This window comes from Diabrotica virgifera, chromosome 7 (assembly GCF_917563875.1).
Source record: "Diabrotica virgifera virgifera chromosome 7, PGI_DIABVI_V3a".
Classification (NCBI taxonomy): Eukaryota; Metazoa; Arthropoda; class Insecta; order Coleoptera; family Chrysomelidae; genus Diabrotica; species Diabrotica virgifera.
This window is the reverse complement of record NC_065449.1, coordinates 12,854,176-12,876,327: the sequence shown is the minus strand read 5'-3', so window position 1 is coordinate 12,876,327 and position 22,152 is coordinate 12,854,176. Positions and strand designations below refer to the sequence as shown.

Sequence of the window (22,152 nt, the reverse complement as noted above, 5' to 3'; positions counted from 1 at the left end):
ATGATAACATAAATGGAAATAAAATATATTTAATTATGCAAAAATTTGGTATACCAAGGAAATTGGTAAAGTTCGTTTAAGCCACTATAACTCATACAGAAGCGCAAGTATAAATTCAAAAGCAACTGACAGATCCCTTCCAGATAACTAAAGGTCTAATTAAACATCGAGATGGGCATCACAGAACTGTATGTGGAGCTTGAAGAAAATGCGAAAGAGATTCGTCAACGTAGATAAAACTAAAGCCCTAATACAAGCAGGGAAACAACGAAACTTGCAGAATTTGACAGGAACGACGCTAATATTGAAGTTGAAATAATATTGAAAATTATCAACGCCAGAATACGCTCTAAACTGGAGCTGAATATTAATAGTGACACTGAATATGGGTTCCGCAATGGTATGGGTATCGGAGACGCATTATTCTCCTTCAACGTGCTGACACCGAGATGTTTGGATGTTAACCTTTACGTCTGCTTTATAGACTACAATAAAGCGTTTGATAAAGTGAAACATGATCGACTCGTGGAAATTCTAAAAAATAAAAACCTGGGCTCTATACGAAAGAGATTTAAGGCTAATAACAAAGATTACATTATTTGCTACGGCCGAAATTTTCCTAGAATAAACAAAAGGTTTTTTGAAACAGATATTTGAAATTAAAAATCACGCTCAATTTTCTGGTTTTTTTTACTCCTGTAACTTATCAAAATAAACATTATAGAAGTTTTCAGGCACTTTCGGCCCTCGGTAATACCTATGTACAAGATCACGTAATCTTTCATTCTGTGTTTAAATTTTTCAAAAATACCTAACAAGTTTTTTCAGGATTCGAAAAAAATGAAGGCATTTAAAAAGCATTGGCCCGAAATTTTGCGCCTACGCTCTTATAAGCTCGCAGCGGATATTTCTAATTAGGTCACAGACAGCAGTGATAATATTAGGTCTGGATCCCGCGTATGAAAAAAAAGTTGATTAATAGCAAGCTGAAAATTTGTTGATAGATTAAGGGTTTCTAGTCGGATAAACTTTGATATATGGGAACCCTGGAACAGGGGCAGTTTTAATTGTGGAACAGGTTAAAAATTTGGAACGGTCTGACCACGAAAACGGCACATTTATTTTGTCCGACAGAATAGACTTAAACTCTCCGAACAGAGATTAAACTCTCATGCAAAAATCAGACTGATATTTATCACCAAATGGGCGTTTTCATGAGTGGAACCATAGAGGTATATATTAACATAGAGGGAGGCCTACCTTCCGCGCTTCCTGACGACAAGATCTCATGGACTGGTTTGCTGCATCTCTTTCTAACACATTGTATCGAAAATCTATGATGACATTCAGTGTGAATATAGGCACGGAAGAGGAGGACAACTGTAGCAGCTTTACTATGCGTAAGAGTGAAACAGCACTAATCCAAATAAAAAAGATGGTGTCGTCACTTCGCTCTGAATGACACTCTCTCTATGCTAATATATAACTCTATGAGTGGAACCATAGAGGTATATATTAACATAGAGGGAGCCTACCTTCCGCGCTTCCTGACGACAAGATCTCATGGACTGGTTTGCTGCATCTCTTTCTAACACATTGTATCGAAAATCTATGATGACATTCAGTGTGAAATAGGCACATAAGAGGAGGACAAGTGTAGCAGCGTTACTATGCGTAAGAGTGAAACAGCACTAATCCAAATAAAAAAGATGGTGTCGTCACTTCGCTCTGAATGATACTCTCTCTATGCTAATATATAACTCTATGATGGAACATGTAGAATATGTCAAATGACAGGAATTATGACAGGTGATAAATAGCAGTCTGATTTTTGCATGAGAGTTTAATCTCTGTTCGGAGAGTTTAAGTCTATTCTGTCGGACAAAATAAATGTGCCATTTTCGTGGTCTGACCGTTCCAAATTTTTAATCCGTTTCACAATTAAAACTGCCCCTGTTCCAGTGTTCCCATATATCAAAGTTTATCCGGCTAGACACCCCTAAGCTATTAACAAATTTTCAGCTTGCTATTAATCAACTTTTTTTTCATACGCGGGATCCAGACCTATATGGAATATCTCTGGGCCACAGCATAAAAAACAACATTTGTGTCTATGCTGTGATTAGGCCTTCTATTTGACAATGTTGCCACATCTAATACAAGTCGGCCATGGCACGAGAGGTCTATTTTTGCATATTTTATATAAAAAATAATTTTTTTCGTGGATACACTAAAAAAGAAGACACGTCATAAGTCATAACATAACCTCTTTTCATTGTTGAATAACCTTATAATTTTAAAATGTTTAAATTATTAAAAACATTACAGACATTTAAACCAACAATTTCTAAAGAAATATCGACAGCATGTCTTATATCAAGCAATATTTCGAATAATAGGCTAATCAACCAAAACGTACGCCTGTTCAGTAGTGATCAAAATAATACTCAATCCAGCAAATCGAATTTTAATACTGTATATAGACTTCCTTTTATAAAATACTTTTCAGTTATCAATAGGGTAAAGTTTTACCAAACAGTTTTAACAGGAATCACAATACCTACTTCATTTGCGTTGAATTTAATGAACTTGATTAGTACAGAAACTTTTCAAGTCATTTCGATAATAGGTTTGTTGTGTATATAAATAAGGTTGATTCAGACCAACAGTCATGTCAGAGATGGTATAGTCAAGATCGGTTCTGTGGTTTTCCCACGCATGGACACAGTACAGTCACTGCCTGTCCGTTTGCTCTGCCATTGATCAAAACTGTGACTTGATCTTGACCGGACCAGACTTCTGGTGGTGGTGTGAATATGACACAGTCAATCAGTCGACTGTTTTCAGTTGTGTCTACCATATTCTTGTCATTTTTGTTAAAAATGGAAGACTAAAAATTAATTGAGTGCGTTCATGAAGAAAGATTATGATTTATTTATTGCATCCATTTTATACAGGCAACCCTAGTTTATTCACATGCCACAAGAAATTATGTTCAGTATTATAGAAGTAATTATTATTATTCAGCACTATCTACACAGTATGTCGCATTTAAGATGAAGACACCCCTATATATTGGCTATCAAAATAAATACAGATTTGAAATTTTGCAGTCATACAGGTTGATGGTTCACATTTTTTTTAATCCTATAAAAGATTAAGGGGTCATATACGTTTCTCGAGCTTAAAAAGTAGTCTAAATGTAATGATAAATTGTACGAAAACTATTGGGCTAATTGATTTCATTTTTTTTTATTTTAAAGGTGAACTCTTAAGGAGCATAAAACATATATGTTCTTCTTAGCCTTCTATCGTCCACGTTTGGACATAGGCCTCTCCCAACTCCTTCCATCGGTCTCTATCCTGAGCAACATATTTCCAATTTGTTCCGGCTACTCTTTTAATATCATCAACCCATCTCATCTGTGGTCTTCCTCTCGGTCGTTTACTTTGGTAAGGTCTCCAATGTTGTATCGTGGCATTCCAACGTTGGTCTTTTTGTCTAACAGTGTGGCCTGCAAAGCTCCATTTAAGTTTGGCAACTTTTGTTGTTATGTCCCCGACTTTTGTTTTTGATCTTACCCAGTCGCTCCTCTTTTTATCTGACAGTCGTATACCTAACATTGCTCTTTCCATAGCTCTTTCTATTGTAGCTAGTTTATTCATATTTGCCTTGGTTAGGGTCCAGGTTTGACACCCATATGTCATGATAGGAAGGATGCACTGGTTGAACACTTTGGCCCTCAAATATTGAGGTATTTTGCGGTTCTTAAGTATCCAACCAAGTTTTCCAAATCCTGCCCATGCTAGTCTTGCTCTCCTATTAATTTCCGCACTTTGGTTTTCTTTGTCAAGTTTCAGGATTTGGCCTAGGTAGTATCTACCTAGGCCAAAACATATATGTTAAAAGTCAAAAAATAATTAAAAACATGGCAGCTGCATCCAGTGGCGTAGAATGTGTTTTTTTTCAGGTTAAACGGTGGGCATGATTGAGCTCGTAATATTTATCTGAAACAAAAATTATCATTTTTTAGAGTCATAGTTCTCGTATGACGAGAGGAATTTAAGAAAAAAAAATTACGGAAATGGTCGAAATTTAAAAAAGTCGTAATTTTCACCAAAAAAATTTTCTATTTTTTTATTGCTATTCGAAAATGGTTAAATTTAATCAAAAAAGCTCTCGTCACACGATAGTGAATCTAATTTAGAATATGTATGCCAAAAATGAAGTTAATTGGACAAACGGTTAAGCATCATGCCCACCGTTATGAAAAATGCTATTTCAAGAAAAACGCGTTTAAAGTTTTGCAAGTTTTATTTTTTTTTTAAACTTCGTCAATAATTTGAATATCGAACTCATTCTGGTCTTAAAATGTTTCTAAGAGATGTACCTTTTAAAATAAGAAAATCGATTTTTTGAAGCCGAGAAACGTATATGACCCCTTAATTGCCATGCATATATTGTTGTTATATGGTTTGTTCAAATTATCTCAAAAGGATGGAGTTCATTCATTACAATACTAAGGACTCTATAATCTAGCATCTTGATTGCCCTGAATTCTAAAGTAGACTGATGATCACCAGCCCTGACTGTGTGAGTGTGAATGGTTTGCCCCTTGACTTGACTTTGATCTGATCATACCATGACTGTCCGAATCAACCTTAAAAATGTTGCATTAAAGTACTTTATTTTCAGGCATTACTGGATGCATTTCACTTTACGGAGCAGGTCATGTAACATCCAAGTTTATAGGATTTATATATTATGATGAAGAACGAGATGTAGCCAAAATAGCGTATGTCGATTTTTGGGGTTGGAGAAAAGATGTAGAAATGCCTGTTTCGGATATTGTTCCAAGTGAAGACATACCGTTTTCTGTTACTAATAAACTGTATATGAAATTTAAAAGATATTCTACACCAGAAGTGTTAAAGTACAATTTGAGGCTAGGCATTATTTATGATGGTGAACAATTAAAGAAAGTTCTATAGTTTGTGTTTATTTTTTCCACTTTTGAGTATATTATCATTATCAGTTGGTCAGCCTCAAAACATGCTTCCATCTTTCCCTGTTCACTGTCTGTCTTTTTCTTCTGGCTGCGCTATTTAGCATAGTTATTTTAGAAAGATCACTTTCATCCATCCACATAATGTGGCCCACCTTTCCTTGGCAGTTAATTTTGATAGCTTTCACGATATCTGCATTACCACAAAGTCTATAGTTCGAAATTATATTGCCTTCTCCACATTTGTTAACTCTGTCATGTATGGTCCTCAGTACTGTTCTTTCAAAGATTCGTAGTGACTCTTCATCTTGAGTCATTATTGCCCATGTTTCGATCCATATGTGAGCACTGCGCATATTGTTATTGTTTTATAAAGTTTGCACTTTGTTGCTCCTGACATACTTTTGAGTATGTAGTATATACTGTGAAATAAGCAGTTTTATTGCTGGAATGGTCAATAAGTCAAACCTTACTTCAAATATATCCTTAAGAAATTTTTTCATTGTTACCGTCCATATAGCTATTAAAAACATTGTGAGTTGCAGTTTTAATTTAATAGTTACAACCATTTTTTGTTTCGTTGTAGTCTGCTGGTATCCCGAAATAACCAAAGTATGTGCCTCCTAGCGGCGGGATACGGGCAACAATACATTGGCTTATAGGGCAGTCCTTACAGTAGGGATCCTGGCCTATACAGAAAAATGCAGGCGGGTGTTGGGTAATACTGCACTTTGGTTGCATTGGTGGTGTATTGGCTAAACGTGCAGGGCAGGGTATGGTGCTGATAGAAAAGGCATTCAGGCATCAAATATCCAAAAATCTTTTCAGGCCATAATAATGAAAAGACCTTCTCCAAACGCAGTAAAAATTTATACTGAAATGATGGCATCTCCTGAGGTAAAATGTTCCGGAAGTAAAATGAGCCTCCGTTCGGATCTCCGGGTGAGGACTATCTCAGGGGGAACACCATTGCAGGTTAGAAAAATCAGGATAGGGTCTTGGAATCTTGGTAGTCTTACAGGTAAGAGTCTGGAGTTAGTGGATGCGCTCAAACGAAGAAGAGTTCAAATTGCTTGTATTCAAGAAACTAGGTGGAAAGGACAAAGGGCGAAAGAACTAGGTGAAGGATACAAATTGTGGTATGTAGGGAGTAGTAACACTAGAAATGGAGTTGGTATAATTGCTGATAGTGAAATGAAAGGTAACGTAGTAGAAGTTGTAAGAACGAGTGATAGAATGATGTCAGTGAAATTTGTAATTGATAAAGAGGTATTGAATGTTGTTTGTGTGTATGCTCCCCAAACAGGTCTGGGTGAGAATGAAAGAAGAGCTTTCTATGATCAATTAGGAGACGTACTGAGTGATATTCCAGCAGAGGAGAAAGTTATAATAGGAGGTGATTTCAATGCACATGTGGGCCAAACCAAGACAGGATATGAAACAATACATGGGGGATTAGGCTTTGGAACTAGAAATGAAGCTGGAGATGACATGCTTGAATTAGCAACAGCATTGGATATGGCGATTGTTAACACATTCTTTAAAAAGAGAGAAACTCAACTTATTACCTACAAAAGTGGACAACATCAATCCCAAATAGACTACTTCATGATAAGAAAAGAAGACATACGTGAATGCAAGGACTGCAAGGTAATAGTGAGTGAGACAGTAAGCCAACAACATAAGCTGCTTGTTCTGGACATCGAAGTAAAAAGCGAAACTAAACAAAAATATCGTAGAGGACCACAAAAAATCAAATGGTGGCTGCTGAAAGATGAGAAAGAAGGTCTATTCAGGAGAAGAATAGTAGAAAAAATATGTTGGAACATGAAAGGAAGCCCTAATACAATTTGGAGAAAAATGGCCAGTAGTATTAGAGAGACTGCTATTGAAATACTTGGGAAAACGTCAGGAAAAAAGTTTGAGGATAAAGAGACTTGGTGGTGGTCAAACGAAGTACAAGGAAAAATAAAAGAGAAGAGAAAATTATATAAAAAGTGGCAAGAAACCAGATCCGACACAGATCTTCAAAACTATATGGTGGCGAAAAAGGAAGCGAAAGTAGCAGTAGCAAAAGCCAAAGCAGAAGCGTATTCAAACCTATATGATCAACTTGATACCAGGGAAGGCGAAACGAAGATATATAAAATAGCCAAACAGAGAGCAAGGAAAGCAAAAGATTTTAATCAGATTAGATGTATCCGAGATGAAAATAATAAAATACTAGTTCACGAAAGGGAAGTCAAAAAGAGATGGAGAAAGTACTTTGACAGCTTATTAAATGAAGAATTTGACAGACAGCCTGTAGAGTCAACGGAGACAGTAGCAGCAATGGTCACCAAAATAACCAACGAGGAAGTGGCTCAAGCGCTTCAAAAAATAAAGAAAGGAAAAGCGGTAGGACCAGATGATATTCCTGGGGAAGTATGGAGAGCATTGGGAGAGACAGGAACAAGGTGGCTAGCAGGTCTATTTAATAGAATTATGGAAGTCGGACAAATGCCAGACGAATGGAGAAGCAGTATACTCGTACCTGTTTACAAAAACAAGGGAGATATACAACAATGTACAAACTACAGGGCTATAAAACTGCTTAACCACACCATGAAAATATGGGAAAGAGTAGTTGACAGACGGATACGTGAAGAGACCGAAATATCCGAGAATCAATTTGGCTTTATGCAGGGTAGATCAACAACAGATGCAATTTTCATTATAAGGCAGTTGATGGAAAAATACAGGAGTAAAGAAACAAACGCTCATATGGTATTCATTGATCTTGAGAAAGCATATGATAGAGTTCCTCGAGAGATTCTGTGGTGGGCACTCAATAAGAAAGGAGTCCCTGGTGAATATGTAAAGATTGTGAGGGATATGTATGAGGGAGTAACGACTAGTGTTAGGACAGGTGTGGGAGAGACTGATAAATTTCATGTGAAAGTAGGATTGCACCAAGGCTCTGTGCTTAGTCCGTATTTATTCTCATTAGTTTTGGACCAGATAACAGCGAAACTACAGGGTAACATTCCATGGTGCTTAATGTATGCTGATGATGTCGTGTTAGTAGGAAATAGTGAAAGAGACTTAGAACAAAAACTGGAACAGTGGAGACAAGCTCTGGAGGAAAAAGGTTTAAAACTTAGTAGGACAAAAACAGAGTATTTGGAATGTTCATTTAAAGATGGAGCTACTACAAATAAAATGGTATCTTTGGATGGTGAAATGATTGTGAAAAGCAATAGTTTTAAGTACCTAGGATCGGTATTACAGAGTAATGGAGAAATAGATGGAGATGCATGCGGTAGAATTAGGGCTGGATGGATGAAGTGGAAAGAAGCGAGTGGTGTGTTGTGTGACAGAAAAATTCCAATGAAGCTGAAGGGAAAATTCTATAAAACAGCCATAAGACCGGCTATGATGTACGGAACTGAATGTTGGGCAGTGAAAAAGAAAGAGGAACAACGAATGCATGTGGCGGAAATGAGAATGCTTAGATGGATGAGTGGAGTGACAAAGAAGGATAAAATTAGAAATGAGTATATTAGGGGAAGTCTAGGTGTGGCACCAATTGATGCCAAAATGAGAGAGCATAGGTTAAGATGGTTCGGTCATGTTCAACGTCGAGACGTTAATCACCCAATACGAAGAATAGCTGAAGTGCAGATTCCTGGAAGGAGTAGGAGAGGAAGACCAAAGAAGACCTGGGGGGAGGCGATAAGGCAGGACATGTTGGTAAAGGGGATTAACATTGATATGACCCAAGACAGAATTGTGTGGAGAAATGCAATTAGGGAAGCCGACCCCGCATAGGGATAAGGCAAAGAGAATGATGATGATGTAGTCTGCTGGTCATTTCCTTGATTTTTTCATGATCTCTAGATCCATCTAGCCTTTTTTCACAGGCACTCAGTAACATCAAGTAGTAAGTAGAGTGTGGATATACTAACTGACTGTTTCAAAGAGGCTATAACAGAGTGCTTTCATAAATAAAACTATTGGTAGTTCATTATATGCTTGTATTTGTATTTTTAATAGCAATAATAGCAACCAAAGAAAATCGTATTTTGGGAATAAGCTTTACTTATCATAAAATTAAAAATTTATAAAATATGTGAAAGACTTCACATAATCTTATAACGAGGCAAACTATGTGGTGTAATGGTAGATATAAGCAAAAAAGATTGTATTTTAAGGTCATTTTATTTACAACAAAAATATAAAATCATTTAACTCCATCTATAATGAGCATATGCTTTGTTGGCTTCACATTGTCTATGTAGATCTTGTTTCTTCTTAATAACCTTACCTGTATTATTCGAAGCATCTATTAATTCTCTTGCTAACTGTAAGTGAAACCTTACACCACTGTCTTTTTCCTTTCCTGCATTTATCAGCCAATTCATCGATAGGAACTGCGCCCTTTTGTCTGTGATGGGAACGGGAACCTACCAAAAAGAATGTTTCAATATCACAAAATTAATGGGAAATATCCAAAATCTAACAATCTATGGTATTTTTAAAATCATAGCTGTATCATTTTTAATATACAGTAACTGCCACTGTACTAGAGACACGGGTACATTGAGCTAATACAGTCCTGGACCCTTCACTTGTTTACTTTTATGTCTAGTGACGTCTAGACTGTCAGAAAGTTGAACAGTTGCACTTGAAGTTTACAGTTGTCATTGTGTTAAAGTTGTAAAAGTTTGTAATATTGTTGGTGTTTGAATAAAGTTTTTTTAAAGCAGCGTAACAATACTATTAATTAATTTATTTTTTGTATCGAAACACAATTATTTTCAATAGTTTCACGACAGTCACTCAGTCACATGACATGACAGATAAGAAAGTCTTAGGTGATAATAGGCCTGATTAGCCCAAGCCTAGCAATTAGGTACCTGTGTGTCTACTCGTGTGGCACGCTTATTGTATGTATACTGTGCAACTTGCTCCAAGAACGTTGAGATGGTTTATATAAAAATATAGTTTATCAATGACAAATTTTACTTTGATATTCTTATTTACTGCATATTTTATCAAAATTTAAGGACATACCTGATACCTAACACCTCCCCTTTTTATGCCCATAAGCTGAAGCAAGGGTTTACCATTTTCTACAGCTTTGTGAAATATATCTTTCGGATCCAAGTTAATAAGGCTTCTTTCTTCTTCCGATTGACATTTGTGGTACTTTTCTAGTTGCAGTCGTTTTATATTTTCAAAACATTGTTGAATTAAGCTTCTTGCCAATACTTTATTTCCTTGTCTCATACAATAGTTTACCATTAAGCTAAAAAAATGATGTCAAAATATCTGAGCTGACAGGGGGGTTTGCGAATTGAGGATCAAAACTATTGTTGGCCTTTGCTGATGATGTAGATGCAGTGGCTCATTTTACATGAGACGTGAGAGAGGTGTTTTCACAACTCGAGTAAGAAACATGACTTGGGCCTTCGAATAAATGAAGAGAAGATGAAATACATGCTAGTAACCAAAAATTTAAGACCAAGAGTCAGGCAGAACATAACTATTAATGACCACAACTTCGAAGTAGTAAAGAGTTTAAATATCTGAGGGCAGTGATCACAGATGACAACCACATAGAAAATGAGGTCTCAGCAAGGATAGCTGCAGAGAATAGAGCATCATACTCCCTATCATCATTAATAAGATCTAAGCTGTTACTCAGGAATATAAAAGCTAACCGGGTAAGATGGGCAGGTCATGTGGTAAGATCAGAGAGAGACAGAGTGTTAAAGAAAGTCTTTTTTGAGAGACCAGACAGTAGAATATCAGTGCCGTCTCAGAAAAAGACGGAAGAATGATGTTGAAGCTGATTTATCTAGGGTTGACTTACAACAATTGGAAATAGAAGCACAAGATCATAGAAGATGGATGGCTATAGTGGATGCGGCAAAGACTCGAGCTGTATATCAAGAAGAAGAAATCTTGTCAAAATCTCTTGTATAATAGTTATTTATGATATAAGTGTTAAAAGTACACGTTAAGGCACGCATGTGAAGGTTTGCAGAATGAGCAAAGCGAATTCTGCAGTTCACATGAGTGCCTTAAAAATGTACTTTTTAACACGTATATCATACAATATTTTTTCTACAAACGTCATAGATCAACAATTATAATTTATTCATTCTCAATTACAGGACAATATCTACAAAAACTTTTACTTGAACTTGACCGACATTCCATTTTTATATTTTTCTTGACATTACATCAAAACTGCCTATACTGTCAATACGTAAATCATAACAACTATAGAATAACATCTTACTTTTATTGTTGTATATTCTAACAAATTTTAATAGTTTTTTTCTACAAACGTGTTAAAAATGCAATAATACAGTTTAAATTAAATTTTAAACCACCTTTTTCAGATTGCGCAAGTTGTACTATTAATAGAGAGAGAGACATACTTTATTGATACAATGTACCAAAAGGCCATCGACCGAAGTCTTTCAGCCAATTTACACAATTAATATACATTATTACAATATATTATGTTTTTTGTTAATATTAATACAATACAATAATTAAAAAAAATATTTGTATGTGGCGGTAATCACAATATCACTGACAATTAGTTACAATACAGATGATGATTTGAATAATAGAGTTGTTTATTGTCTTGATGTGTAGCAGATTTCTTCAAAAAGAGTTCTTCCTGGATATCTACGGGCACTGTCCTCTGGTATCTTCACAATGTGGGGCTCAATCAAATTTTTGTTACTGTCATTAATAAAGAGATATTTAAACAGCTTATTGAGTCTCTCATTAATAGGTTCAATTCCAGTTTCCTCGTACAGCATTCTGTTGGATGGATTGTGAAGTGGATTATCAGGATGACGCATTCTAGTAATTTGTCGAAGGCTAGTTGTTTCAGCCACTTTTATATTATTTTTGGCAGGGCTTTTAGAATTATAGAAAATTGCAGAACCATGGGCCTGCAAATCATTTTATAAATATTGGCTGCTGTTTCAATCGTAATTCCCTCATTCTTGTATGTTAAACTTCTGAAGTGTTTTGCTCTAGTTATAATTTTCCTTTTTATAACTGCTGTGTGGTGGTTGAACGTCAATTTGTTATCTATTTCTATTCCCAAATACTTAACAGTTTGGGAGGGTTTAATAATATTGTCGCATATGTTACTATTAATATTAATGTTAATAAATGAAATATAAATATTTTGACGTTTCACAATTTGACAATTCACTTTTAACTGCAGTGCCTTAAAAATTTTAAAGCACTAGTGCTTTAAAGTAGCATTTTTAATGCTCCTATGGAGTGCTAAATAGTATATTATGCAACGAGCATTTAATGATGGTCATTATGAAGCGAGTATGAGGGTTACGAAACGAGCCGTATGCGGCGAGTTTCGTATAGAGTACGAGCTTCATAATGATAATTAAATGCAAGTTGTATACACTATTTTTTCTATGATCATTCACAACAAAAAATATATTCAAATTTATTAATTTTGTAACACAAATAAATTCAGTAGTTTGTCAGTTTGGCGGTTTGTTTACATATTAAGAACTGTCAAAGCATATGTATTTGACTCGCCATTGGTCACTGCACGTGTAACACCTTTATCGCGAATGCCATATCGCGATTCTATTGGTTAAAAATCTGTATCTTAAGAGGATTGGTACGTATTTTCGGCTGCAATGCTATTCAACTGGGGATTCATTTTTTTCGAATCCTGAGAAAACTAATAAGTATTTTTGAAAAATTTAAACGCAGAATGAAAGATTATGTTATTAGCGAGGGCCGAAAGTCCCTGAGAACTTCTATAATGTTTATTTTAATAAGTTACAGGGGTGAAAAACTAAGAGAAAATTTAGTGTAATTTTTAATTTCAAATATCTCATTCAAAATAAACTTTTTATTTATTCTAAGGGACTTAGAATTTTTTTATTTATTTATTTATTTCTACGGTAGAACCATTTACAAAATACAAAAACAAAAAAAAAATAGAATAAGTAAGATCATGTATAAAAAACAATGAATATAAGACAATTAACCAATAAAATTTGTAAAATAACACAGTACATACAGTCGGAAAAATGAAAGAATACCCATGAGCGAACATATACAACACGCTGTATTTTCCTGTCACCGTGTCACAAAGAAAATTGTCTAGTGCAAGTACATGTAACAATAATTATTACATGTACTTGCGCTGGTCAATTTTTTGTGTGACACGGTGACAGGAAAATACAGCGTGTTTTATATGTTCATTCATGGGTATTCTTTCATTTTTCCTACTGTATATCAAATCACAGTTAGAAAATGAAAAATATCACATATTTCACATATTTAACTAATTAAATTCTCAAGTTGCCTCTTGAAGTCATTAATGCCTAGACAGAATGGATCAAGTTTCATGTCATTGCAAAAACTGAGCATTCTCGACAAGGGAAAATGACGAGAATACTCAGTTCTATGAAAAGGAATATGAAAGAGTGCAGTGTGTCGAGTTCTATGAATTGTATTGAAGTACACATTATCCAACAACGAGGGACAATTAATATCATTGTTTAGAAGTTTAAATAAAAACAACATATCAGCTCTCAACCTGCGGTTCTTCAGTGTAGCAATGTTAAATTGAGACATTATTCCAGAATAATCTATGACAAAATTTTCAGTATTTCTTATATTAGTATGTGCTTTATAAGCCAAAGATCATAGAAACTTCCGCTGAACGCTCTCCAATCCATCAATGTAGACTTGATGAAATGGAGACCAAACAACAGAGCAGTATTCAAGTCCTGAGCGCACTAGAGAGCAGTACAGTAATTTGAATACAGTAGGCGAGAGATCATGACTGTTGCGATAAATAAACCCAAGATTGCGAAATCCTGTTTCCTTAATTTTAAGATAATGGCTTCTAAATGTCAATGCACAATCCAATAATACACCCAAATCTTTAATCTCAGTAACTGAATTCAAGAGTACATCATTAAGAACATATCTATTAGCTGTTAGATTATTTATACGACCAAATGAAATACAAGAACATTTAGTCGGGTTTAGGCTTAAACCATTTTGTTTCGACCATAAACATATATTATTAACATCATCTTGCAGGAGATCTTTATCTGATATATCCTGTATGTAACGAAATAACTTAAGATCATCAGCAAATAGTAGAAAGTGTGAGTTTTTGATAGCCTTACCAATATCGTTAACGAACAAGTTAAAGAGCAAGGGACCACAATGAGACCCTTGTGGGACACCAGAACAAGAATGGAATTCTTTAGAAACATAATTGTTGATACGAACTTGTTGTGTACGACCCATCAAAAAGTTTTTAATCCAATTAACAATGGGTTCACCAAAGCCAGATGCACGAAGTTTATGAACCAACAGGTTATGATTAACCCTGTCAAATGCCTTTGAGAAATCAGTATAAATGCTGTCGACCTGAATCTTATTCTCAAATGCACCCAACAAGTATTGTTGGTAGTTGACAAGGTTTGTTACAGTTGACTTTCCGTTAGAAAAACCATGTTGCTCATCAATAATTATGTTTCGGCAAGCCCAGGTAAGACCCATCGATACCAATTTATCTAGAAGTTTTGGGATTGCTGATTGAATAGTTATACCTCTATAATTATTTACACACTCGCGATTGCCAGATTTATGGATAGGTGTAAGAAAACTATTTTTCCAATAATGTGGAAATATAGATGATGATAATGATAAATTAAAAATTTGTTGTAAAGGGTTACAAAGGGAAAACACACAGTTCTTAATAAGTGCTGCAGGTATACCATCAGGCCCTGAAGAATATGTAGTTTTTAAACTCATAATTCCCTCAAAAACATCAGTCAGACTAAATTCCAGAGTTTGGATATCAACACTGTAGTCTAATTCAAAGTTAGGTAAATTATACTCACTATCATTATATGTACCCGAAAAATAATTGGCAAATAGATTGACTATCTCCTCACCACACTGAGCTATTACATCCCCACCTTCATTAGACATCACATTAGGATAAGTGTTAGACCCACGTGTAGCATTAACATGTCTCCAAAAAGAGCGGGGATTGCTTGAAAGATTTGCTTGAATATTCTCTAAATAGTTTTTATAACATACTGCTTGTAATGATTTACATCTTTCCCTTAGCACTGAAAATTCCTCATATGAGTTGCCTGATGCTTTAAAATTCCGGTGAGCTATTTTTTTCTGTATGACAAGTTCAATCAATTCTCGTGAGAACCAAACAGGAAAGTTCAATGATTTAAACCGATTGACAGGAACAAACATACTGATGGCGTCATATAAAACATGGTAAAAATTATCTATGCAGCAATTAATATCTGATACATCTAATACCTCATTCCAAGGAATTGATGCTAAATGTTCATTTAAAACCTGATAATTACATTTTTTAAAATCATGATAAAAGACATCATATTTAAGAAACAAATTTAAATTAGCTGCTGGTAACAATATAGTATAAGCTGAATGATGCTGAGAAGTATTCAATAGAATATCAGTAGAAATCGACACAACTGCATCCCTCTGCGTACAGAAAACTAGATCTAAAAATGTATCATTAAGGTTAGGCAAAGTATTTACTTGTGACATATTAAGAAAATTGTAGCAAGTACAAATAATATTTGCTGAATAGTGTTGCGGACACTCAACTGTTACACCATCATTGAGATTATACCAGGATGCCTCAGGTAGGTTGTAGTCACCACAAATACAAAACTCACAGTCACTGAATCTATCTGCTAAGTCCAACATACAGGTGGAATGCTCCTCATATAATGACCCAGATGACCGCGGAGGAAAGTACACAGCACCAATGATTAACTTTTTAGTAGAACACATTACCTGTGCAAACACATGTTCCACAGAGGAATCGATGGGCTTAACCATCATTGAACGAAGACGCTTATGGATGGCAATAAGGACACCACCACCACGAGTCTTCGAACTAGTTTGAGTGTCTCTATCATGCCTAAACACATTAAAGTCACCCAAACCCAATTCAGCCACTCATTAAAGCCACAATGGATGAAACTCAGGCATATGTACGAATACAAAACCACCGGACAGACTTTTTTAACATTTCGCAGGGACTAAAACAGGGAGATGGGCTGGCCCCAACATTGTTTAACCTGGCACTGGAGTATGCGGTTAGGCAAATGCAAACTGGACGAGGAAATCTACTGATCAACCGAACGGTTCAACTGGCCGCTTATGCTGATGATATTAATATTATGAGTAGAACATCAACAGGAGCACAGGAAACATATGCAGAGTTAAAAACACAAACAAAAATGCTAGGTCTGGAAATTAACACAGAAAAAACAAAAATAATGACTCAGACGAGAAGAAATATAGTCCCAGAAAACATTATACATGAAGATGACATTGAAACGGTTGAAAAGTTTACATACCTGGGAGTAGAAATATATGCCGACGGATCAGAAGATGGAGAAATAAGGAAGAGAATAACGCAGGCAAACAGAGCTTATTTTGCCCTCTCCCATATATTTCGGTCAAAAAGTGTCCACCGAAATACAAAGATGAGAATCTATAAAACCTTAATTCGACCAATAACATGCTATGGCAGTGAAGTCTGGGTGCTGAAAGAAACATCCAAAAACAAACTCGACACATTCGAAAGGAAAGTACTTAGGAGAATACTAGGACCTGTGAGGGAAAACGGAATCTTCAGAAGTCGATACAACAACGAGCTTTATCAACTTTATAAGGAAACGCCCCTGTCAGACTTCATTAGATTACAAAGATTGCAATGGGCCGGACATGTGATAAGAATGGGAGAGGATAGGCTACCAAAACGAGCACTGAATGCTAGAATGCAAGGAAAGAGACCGGTTGGGAAGCCACGAAAGCGCTGGGAAGACACAGTAAACAGCGACGCACAAGCCCTTTTAGGAGTCCGTGTATGGAGAAGAGCAGCCACAGACAGGCAAGGGTGGAGGCAAAAAATAAAGGAGGCCAAGGCTCAATTTGGGCTGTAGTGCCGTAGAAGAAGAAGAAACCCAATTCAGCATCTAAGATTTTAGAAGTAAGCCATGTTTCTTAATTATTTATTTATACAATAATGTGACATTTTACATAGAAATATGAGTATTTAATTTCGATTAAATATATGTTTACTTGTTGAATTTATCGGCTGCACACAACAGCTGATCGGCCATTAGACCCAACAACAAAACGCGAAATAAAATGTGTATTTTAAAACTGTTGGATAAACAGCACCTACAGTCAGAAAAACTTACCTTTAAAAAGGTACTCGATTATGAAATATCAAAAAACACGACTGAATATCAGCTTTTTATGGTGACACAAACTAAACACAAACACCAAACACATAACATAACCGACCATGCGACCATATAAAATAAGTGAACGACAACGAACGAACACGAACACAGATTCACAGATAGCGCAGGATTTGTCAAAAGTCATGTTCCACCAATCACAATGCCGACATCAGCGCCTCTGACTAAACGGAAGGAAAATAAATATGATTACATGTTTTTTATTAGAGTTAGCGGGGCATGGAGAATACATCAGGATAATATATTCTGTGATCCAAGTATTTTGTTGTTAAAGATGTTCAAAATTGTAAGCGTTCCATAACAATATATTATTAAAAAATCACTTTAACACTTTTCCTCTTTTCTCGATTGAGTATTAGTTTTTGTTGTACAAATAAATTATTACAATCACTGAATACATAGTTAGAGAAAAAATTATCACATTTATTAACTGAATTAATAATTTGCAATTATAAAAATAACAGTTATCCAAGAACATTCAAAAGCCATCTCTTTAAATTAATGATGACATTTTCAAGTACAGTCCATCTAATTTACTTACCGTTGCACGTCATTATCTACGCCAGAGATCTAAGTTGACATAGTTGCCAAAGTATAAAAAAATCCTGAATCCATTTTAAATCAAATATATATCACATAATTATTGTAAACGTGGATTATACAACAAAACAAATTAATATTCAATGTAAATAAGTAAAAACTTAAGAAATAGAGAACAAGAATTAAGTTATAATCTTTTAAGATTTGCAGTGCAAGCGTTTTTGCAATGCATTGTTAATAATTAAAAAACGGCTCCGAACTCTTGGCATGAAGCCGGTAGGTTTCTTTGTATATGTTTACAATAACAACTAAAAAAGTTGTCCTTGATTACTTCAAGTCGTGATAAAATTAGGTGAAATTTATATTTTTATAGTAGAGGTTTTTAGAGTAAAGTAAATAATAAAAACAGTAAATATAATAAAACAGATACTTATAATAAAGAATATAAACAAATATGAAGTGTCATCACCGCAACTGTCAAATAAATGTTACCCATTTATTCTAAAATGTCACCTTCGTTCGATTACAGTTACAGTGTGTTCCGAACAAATCTGCTTCATAAAAACGCTTTATAATCCATTTATACAAATTAAATGAAACATATTATTGTGTATTTCTTTAGGTTAACATTAATAGAAATCGTCAAATATTATTTCTACGCGTATATAATAAAATATGTATAGTGGCTGTAATTCCAGTGTACTAGGCAAAATGATTCTAAAAAAGAACACACCTACCGCCTAAATATTTCGTGTTGGTACCATGTGACGTCACAGGCTATGACACGGATGACGTGCAACGGTTAGTAAATTAGACGAAGTATAGAATGACATTCTAGTAATGTTTACATATCCACACCAGTGTGAATTTTACTACACAAAGACAGAAAAAGTAGGGATACATGTAAAATATTTGCGAATTATGTACCCATAGCCTTAATGAAAATCTGTATCATAATGAAGTTCATTATGATACAGGTAGTGACATCATAATTGATATATTATAGTATGAGAATAGAAAAAATTGCATTTTTAACAGGGTTGTAGAAAAAAGTAATTAAATAGAATGAATAGGTACTCACTTTACCAGTGGATCGTGTGACAGGGAACAAGTTTGGTCATTAAGGGCAGCCCGTGTTGGTAAATGCGCTATTTTCTGGATTTCACCGCTTTTTATTAAATCCTCCTGTGATTCCTTAATATAGACAGGTTTAATATAATAACTAGGATATTGGGACATGCCATTCTGTTGGAGAGCATTGCTAAAACAAAACCGCTATAAAACTAGCTAAATAATAATATATTAAGAATACCTTAATACTTTTAAATTAGTTCTAAATAGTTGATTCCTCGTTAAATTAAACATTTTCTAAGGTTATATTCCCAAAAAATATTTTCATCTTTTGACGTTTTGACAGTTGCCGAAAGCGCCATCTGAACAATTTTGACAGTCTTTATTTAGCGACTGCGCTGTTCAGTGAAGTTTCCAATATTAATAATGAGATGTCATAGACAGAGTTTGTATAAATAATTGCAGGATTTGATAAAATTAAATATTTAAAAATTTAGTGTTTTTAACATATAATGTATGTTTTGGTAAATTATATTTGCATTACACGTAATTTTTGACTCGAAAAGAATATATTCATTTTAGTTTAAATACATGAAGTTTTAATGATTCTCCAGTTCTAAGCCCTTTCAAAAACAAGCAGACTGTTTGTGCATATTCGAATTTCGCCGTAAAATTTCAGAATGTTGAAGTTGCGACGTTGCATTACGAACATGGCTGATAACTAGAACTGACACAGGGTTGCCAGATTGGGGGAATTTCCCCCAAATTTGGGGTATTTTTTCTTGTTTGGGGGACTTTTCGGGGGTATACACTGAATGGGGAATTTTTTGGAGGAAAATTTTTTCGCATTGGGGTTTTTTGGGGTATAATTTTAAGAACACATTCCATTGCTTGGCCGATTTTGAATTTGAAGTTAAACTGTGATTCACAAAAATCTTTGAATATAAATTCATTTACAGTCGATTCTGCCATCTAGTACAAACTACTTAACTTATTTTGTAAAGCATTACAGTTTTCTTCAATAGCGACACAACAAAATTTGGTTTTTGGGCGCTTGATGGTGTATTTAACACGTTAAGCCCCGGACCATCATGACATAATTTTTCTGTCAGACCGGAACATTTTTTTAATAATTTTGAAATAAGAATGTGTATAACTATTTATTTCTATTCTAAAATAAAAACAAAATACATTTTTTAAGTAAAAAAACAGCATGTACCAACAGGGTACACACGGTCTATTTATAATTATTTTTGTAATTTGTTTTAATGTGGACCATGTGTGCCATATTGGCTCACACCAGGAAGATAATCAAATACCTTCTCCCTAAGATATTTTAAGTTTAAAAATACAAAAACAATTTATTTTTTCAAAGAACATGTATGAATATTCACAAAACACTTAACACACATATATGCGGTATTAACGGCACATGCCGGACAAAAAGTGTATACCCTTTTGGCATTCTTCATCGCTGATGCTCTTCCTTCACGGTTCGAAAAGTTCTTGTAACATGCTGAACACCTTCCCCTTTTCTCTTTCTCGTCCAACGTATGCAGAGTTGTTAAAGAGTTTTCAGAAGTTGTTAAAGAGTTTTCAGAAGTTGTTTGAGGCATTAAAAGACTTTGAACAATCTGTTCACGGAACTCAGTAATTGAGAGATGTTTGCCAGTAACAGATTTGTAGAGAACTAAAGAGTTCACAAGTGCGGTATTTGTTAGTAATTCCACAGCCAATTTACGATACCACTTCATACTTCGTCGAACAGGGGAATTATATGCAGCCTTTTGATCCGACACATCGATAAAAGATTTTGCAGAATTATAGTCAACAATGGTCGATGGTTTGGGAACAGGTCCACGTTTTGTTTGAACATCTATCATCAAAGGAATATCCTTGGTCGTTAAAAACAAAACGTCCCGTTTATCTTTCCATTTTCCGATAACAACTTTTGTATTACTCTGTAGATACTTCATGTCACCTCTTTTTAATTTTGCATTGACTACCGCTTTGGGATTGTGTTTCCTATTGGAACGTAATGTTCCGACTAAATGGGTTTTCCTATTATTTAAATCATGAGCCAAGTCAACACTCGTATAAAAATTATCAGTATATAAACTTCTGCCTGTATCTAGAAGCGGTTGCATAAGTTCCATCACCACTCTGGATGCTAACGACTTTTCAGATGGTTGCATCTCTTTTCCACCGTACACTTTAACGGCGTACGTATATCCATCTGCGACGCAAAGTTTAAACAATTTGACTCCATATTTGTGTCTTTTTCCAGGAATGTATTGCAAAAAACTAAGTCTACTACGAAATGGCACCATAGTTTCGTCAATACATAACGATTCTCTAGGAGTACACATTTTCTGAAACTTTTCATTTAGTATTTGTACAAGAGGAGAAATTTTGTAGAGTCTGTTTCCAGGTGGGCAGCTCTCGTTATCTGAAATGTGAAAGAAGAGTAATAATATTTCAAATCGACTTCTACTTATTTCACACATTTTAGAAACTTCATTTTTGAAAAAAGAAAATTGTTACTCCAATAATTTCTGAGTTTCGGTTTTCTGTCTAACCCCATCCAAATAATGAGAGCCAAAAATCGAAGCAATTCTTTTCTGTCAATTGGTCTCCAGTTACTCATAAGCGAATGTTTCGTTATTGACTCATTTACAATACCAGCGATTATGGTTTGTTCGGCGTATTTATTAGTTTCAGTAACCAACAAATCTTGCACTTGACGGTCGATAAACAGTAGGTAGAAATCTATTGGTTTGTGGTCTGTAAGTTTTGCGAGTTCTTCCTGATTTATTCCTGAAGTAAATGATAGTTCGAACTTATTGAGATCATCTGGATTTGGCACATCGCTCCATGTTATTTTATTTCTTGATACAACATCGTCAATAACAGCTTCCAGGCTAACGTTTGCAGATTCAGCTTTTTCTACAAAGCAAAAAAAAAGTAAACTACAAACAGAATTTGTGCATTCCTAAATAACTTACCTATCCTTCTTGTATCAGCCTCCTTTTGGATACAACTAGGACCTGCAGTTATTTTATTTCTTGATACATCGTCAATAACAGCTTCCAGGCTAACGTTTGCAGATTCAGCTTTTTCTACAAAGCAAAAAAAAAGTAAAGTACAAACCGAATTTGTGCATTCTTAAATAATTTACCTATCCTTCT

The 22,152-nt window shown here is 34.9% G+C and overlaps 2 protein-coding genes across 2 annotated transcripts; one reads left to right on the top strand and one right to left on the bottom strand.

Moving 5' to 3' along the window:
* Window positions 1–2,248: 2,248 nt before the first annotated feature.
* On the top strand, window positions 2,249–4,994 carry LOC126887775 (transmembrane protein 186). The gene is made up of 2 exons (XM_050655581.1): window positions 2,249–2,629; window positions 4,697–4,994. The coding sequence occupies exons 1-2, from the start codon at window positions 2,302–2,304 to the stop codon at window positions 4,990–4,992; spliced, it is 624 nt and encodes a 207-aa protein (XP_050511538.1). The 5' UTR covers window positions 2,249–2,301; the 3' UTR covers window positions 4,993–4,994.
* A 4,193-nt stretch (window positions 4,995–9,187) lies between these two features.
* LOC126887774 (28S ribosomal protein S7, mitochondrial) lies at window positions 9,188–19,348 on the bottom strand. Its single transcript, XM_050655580.1, has 4 exons — window positions 19,206–19,348; window positions 18,975–19,154; window positions 10,062–10,296; window positions 9,188–9,451 (listed from the first exon to the last, which is right to left on the bottom strand). The coding sequence occupies exons 1-4, from the start codon at window positions 19,256–19,258 to the stop codon at window positions 9,233–9,235; spliced, it is 687 nt and encodes a 228-aa protein (XP_050511537.1). The 5' UTR covers window positions 19,259–19,348; the 3' UTR covers window positions 9,188–9,232.
* Window positions 19,349–22,152: the final 2,804 nt, after the last annotated feature.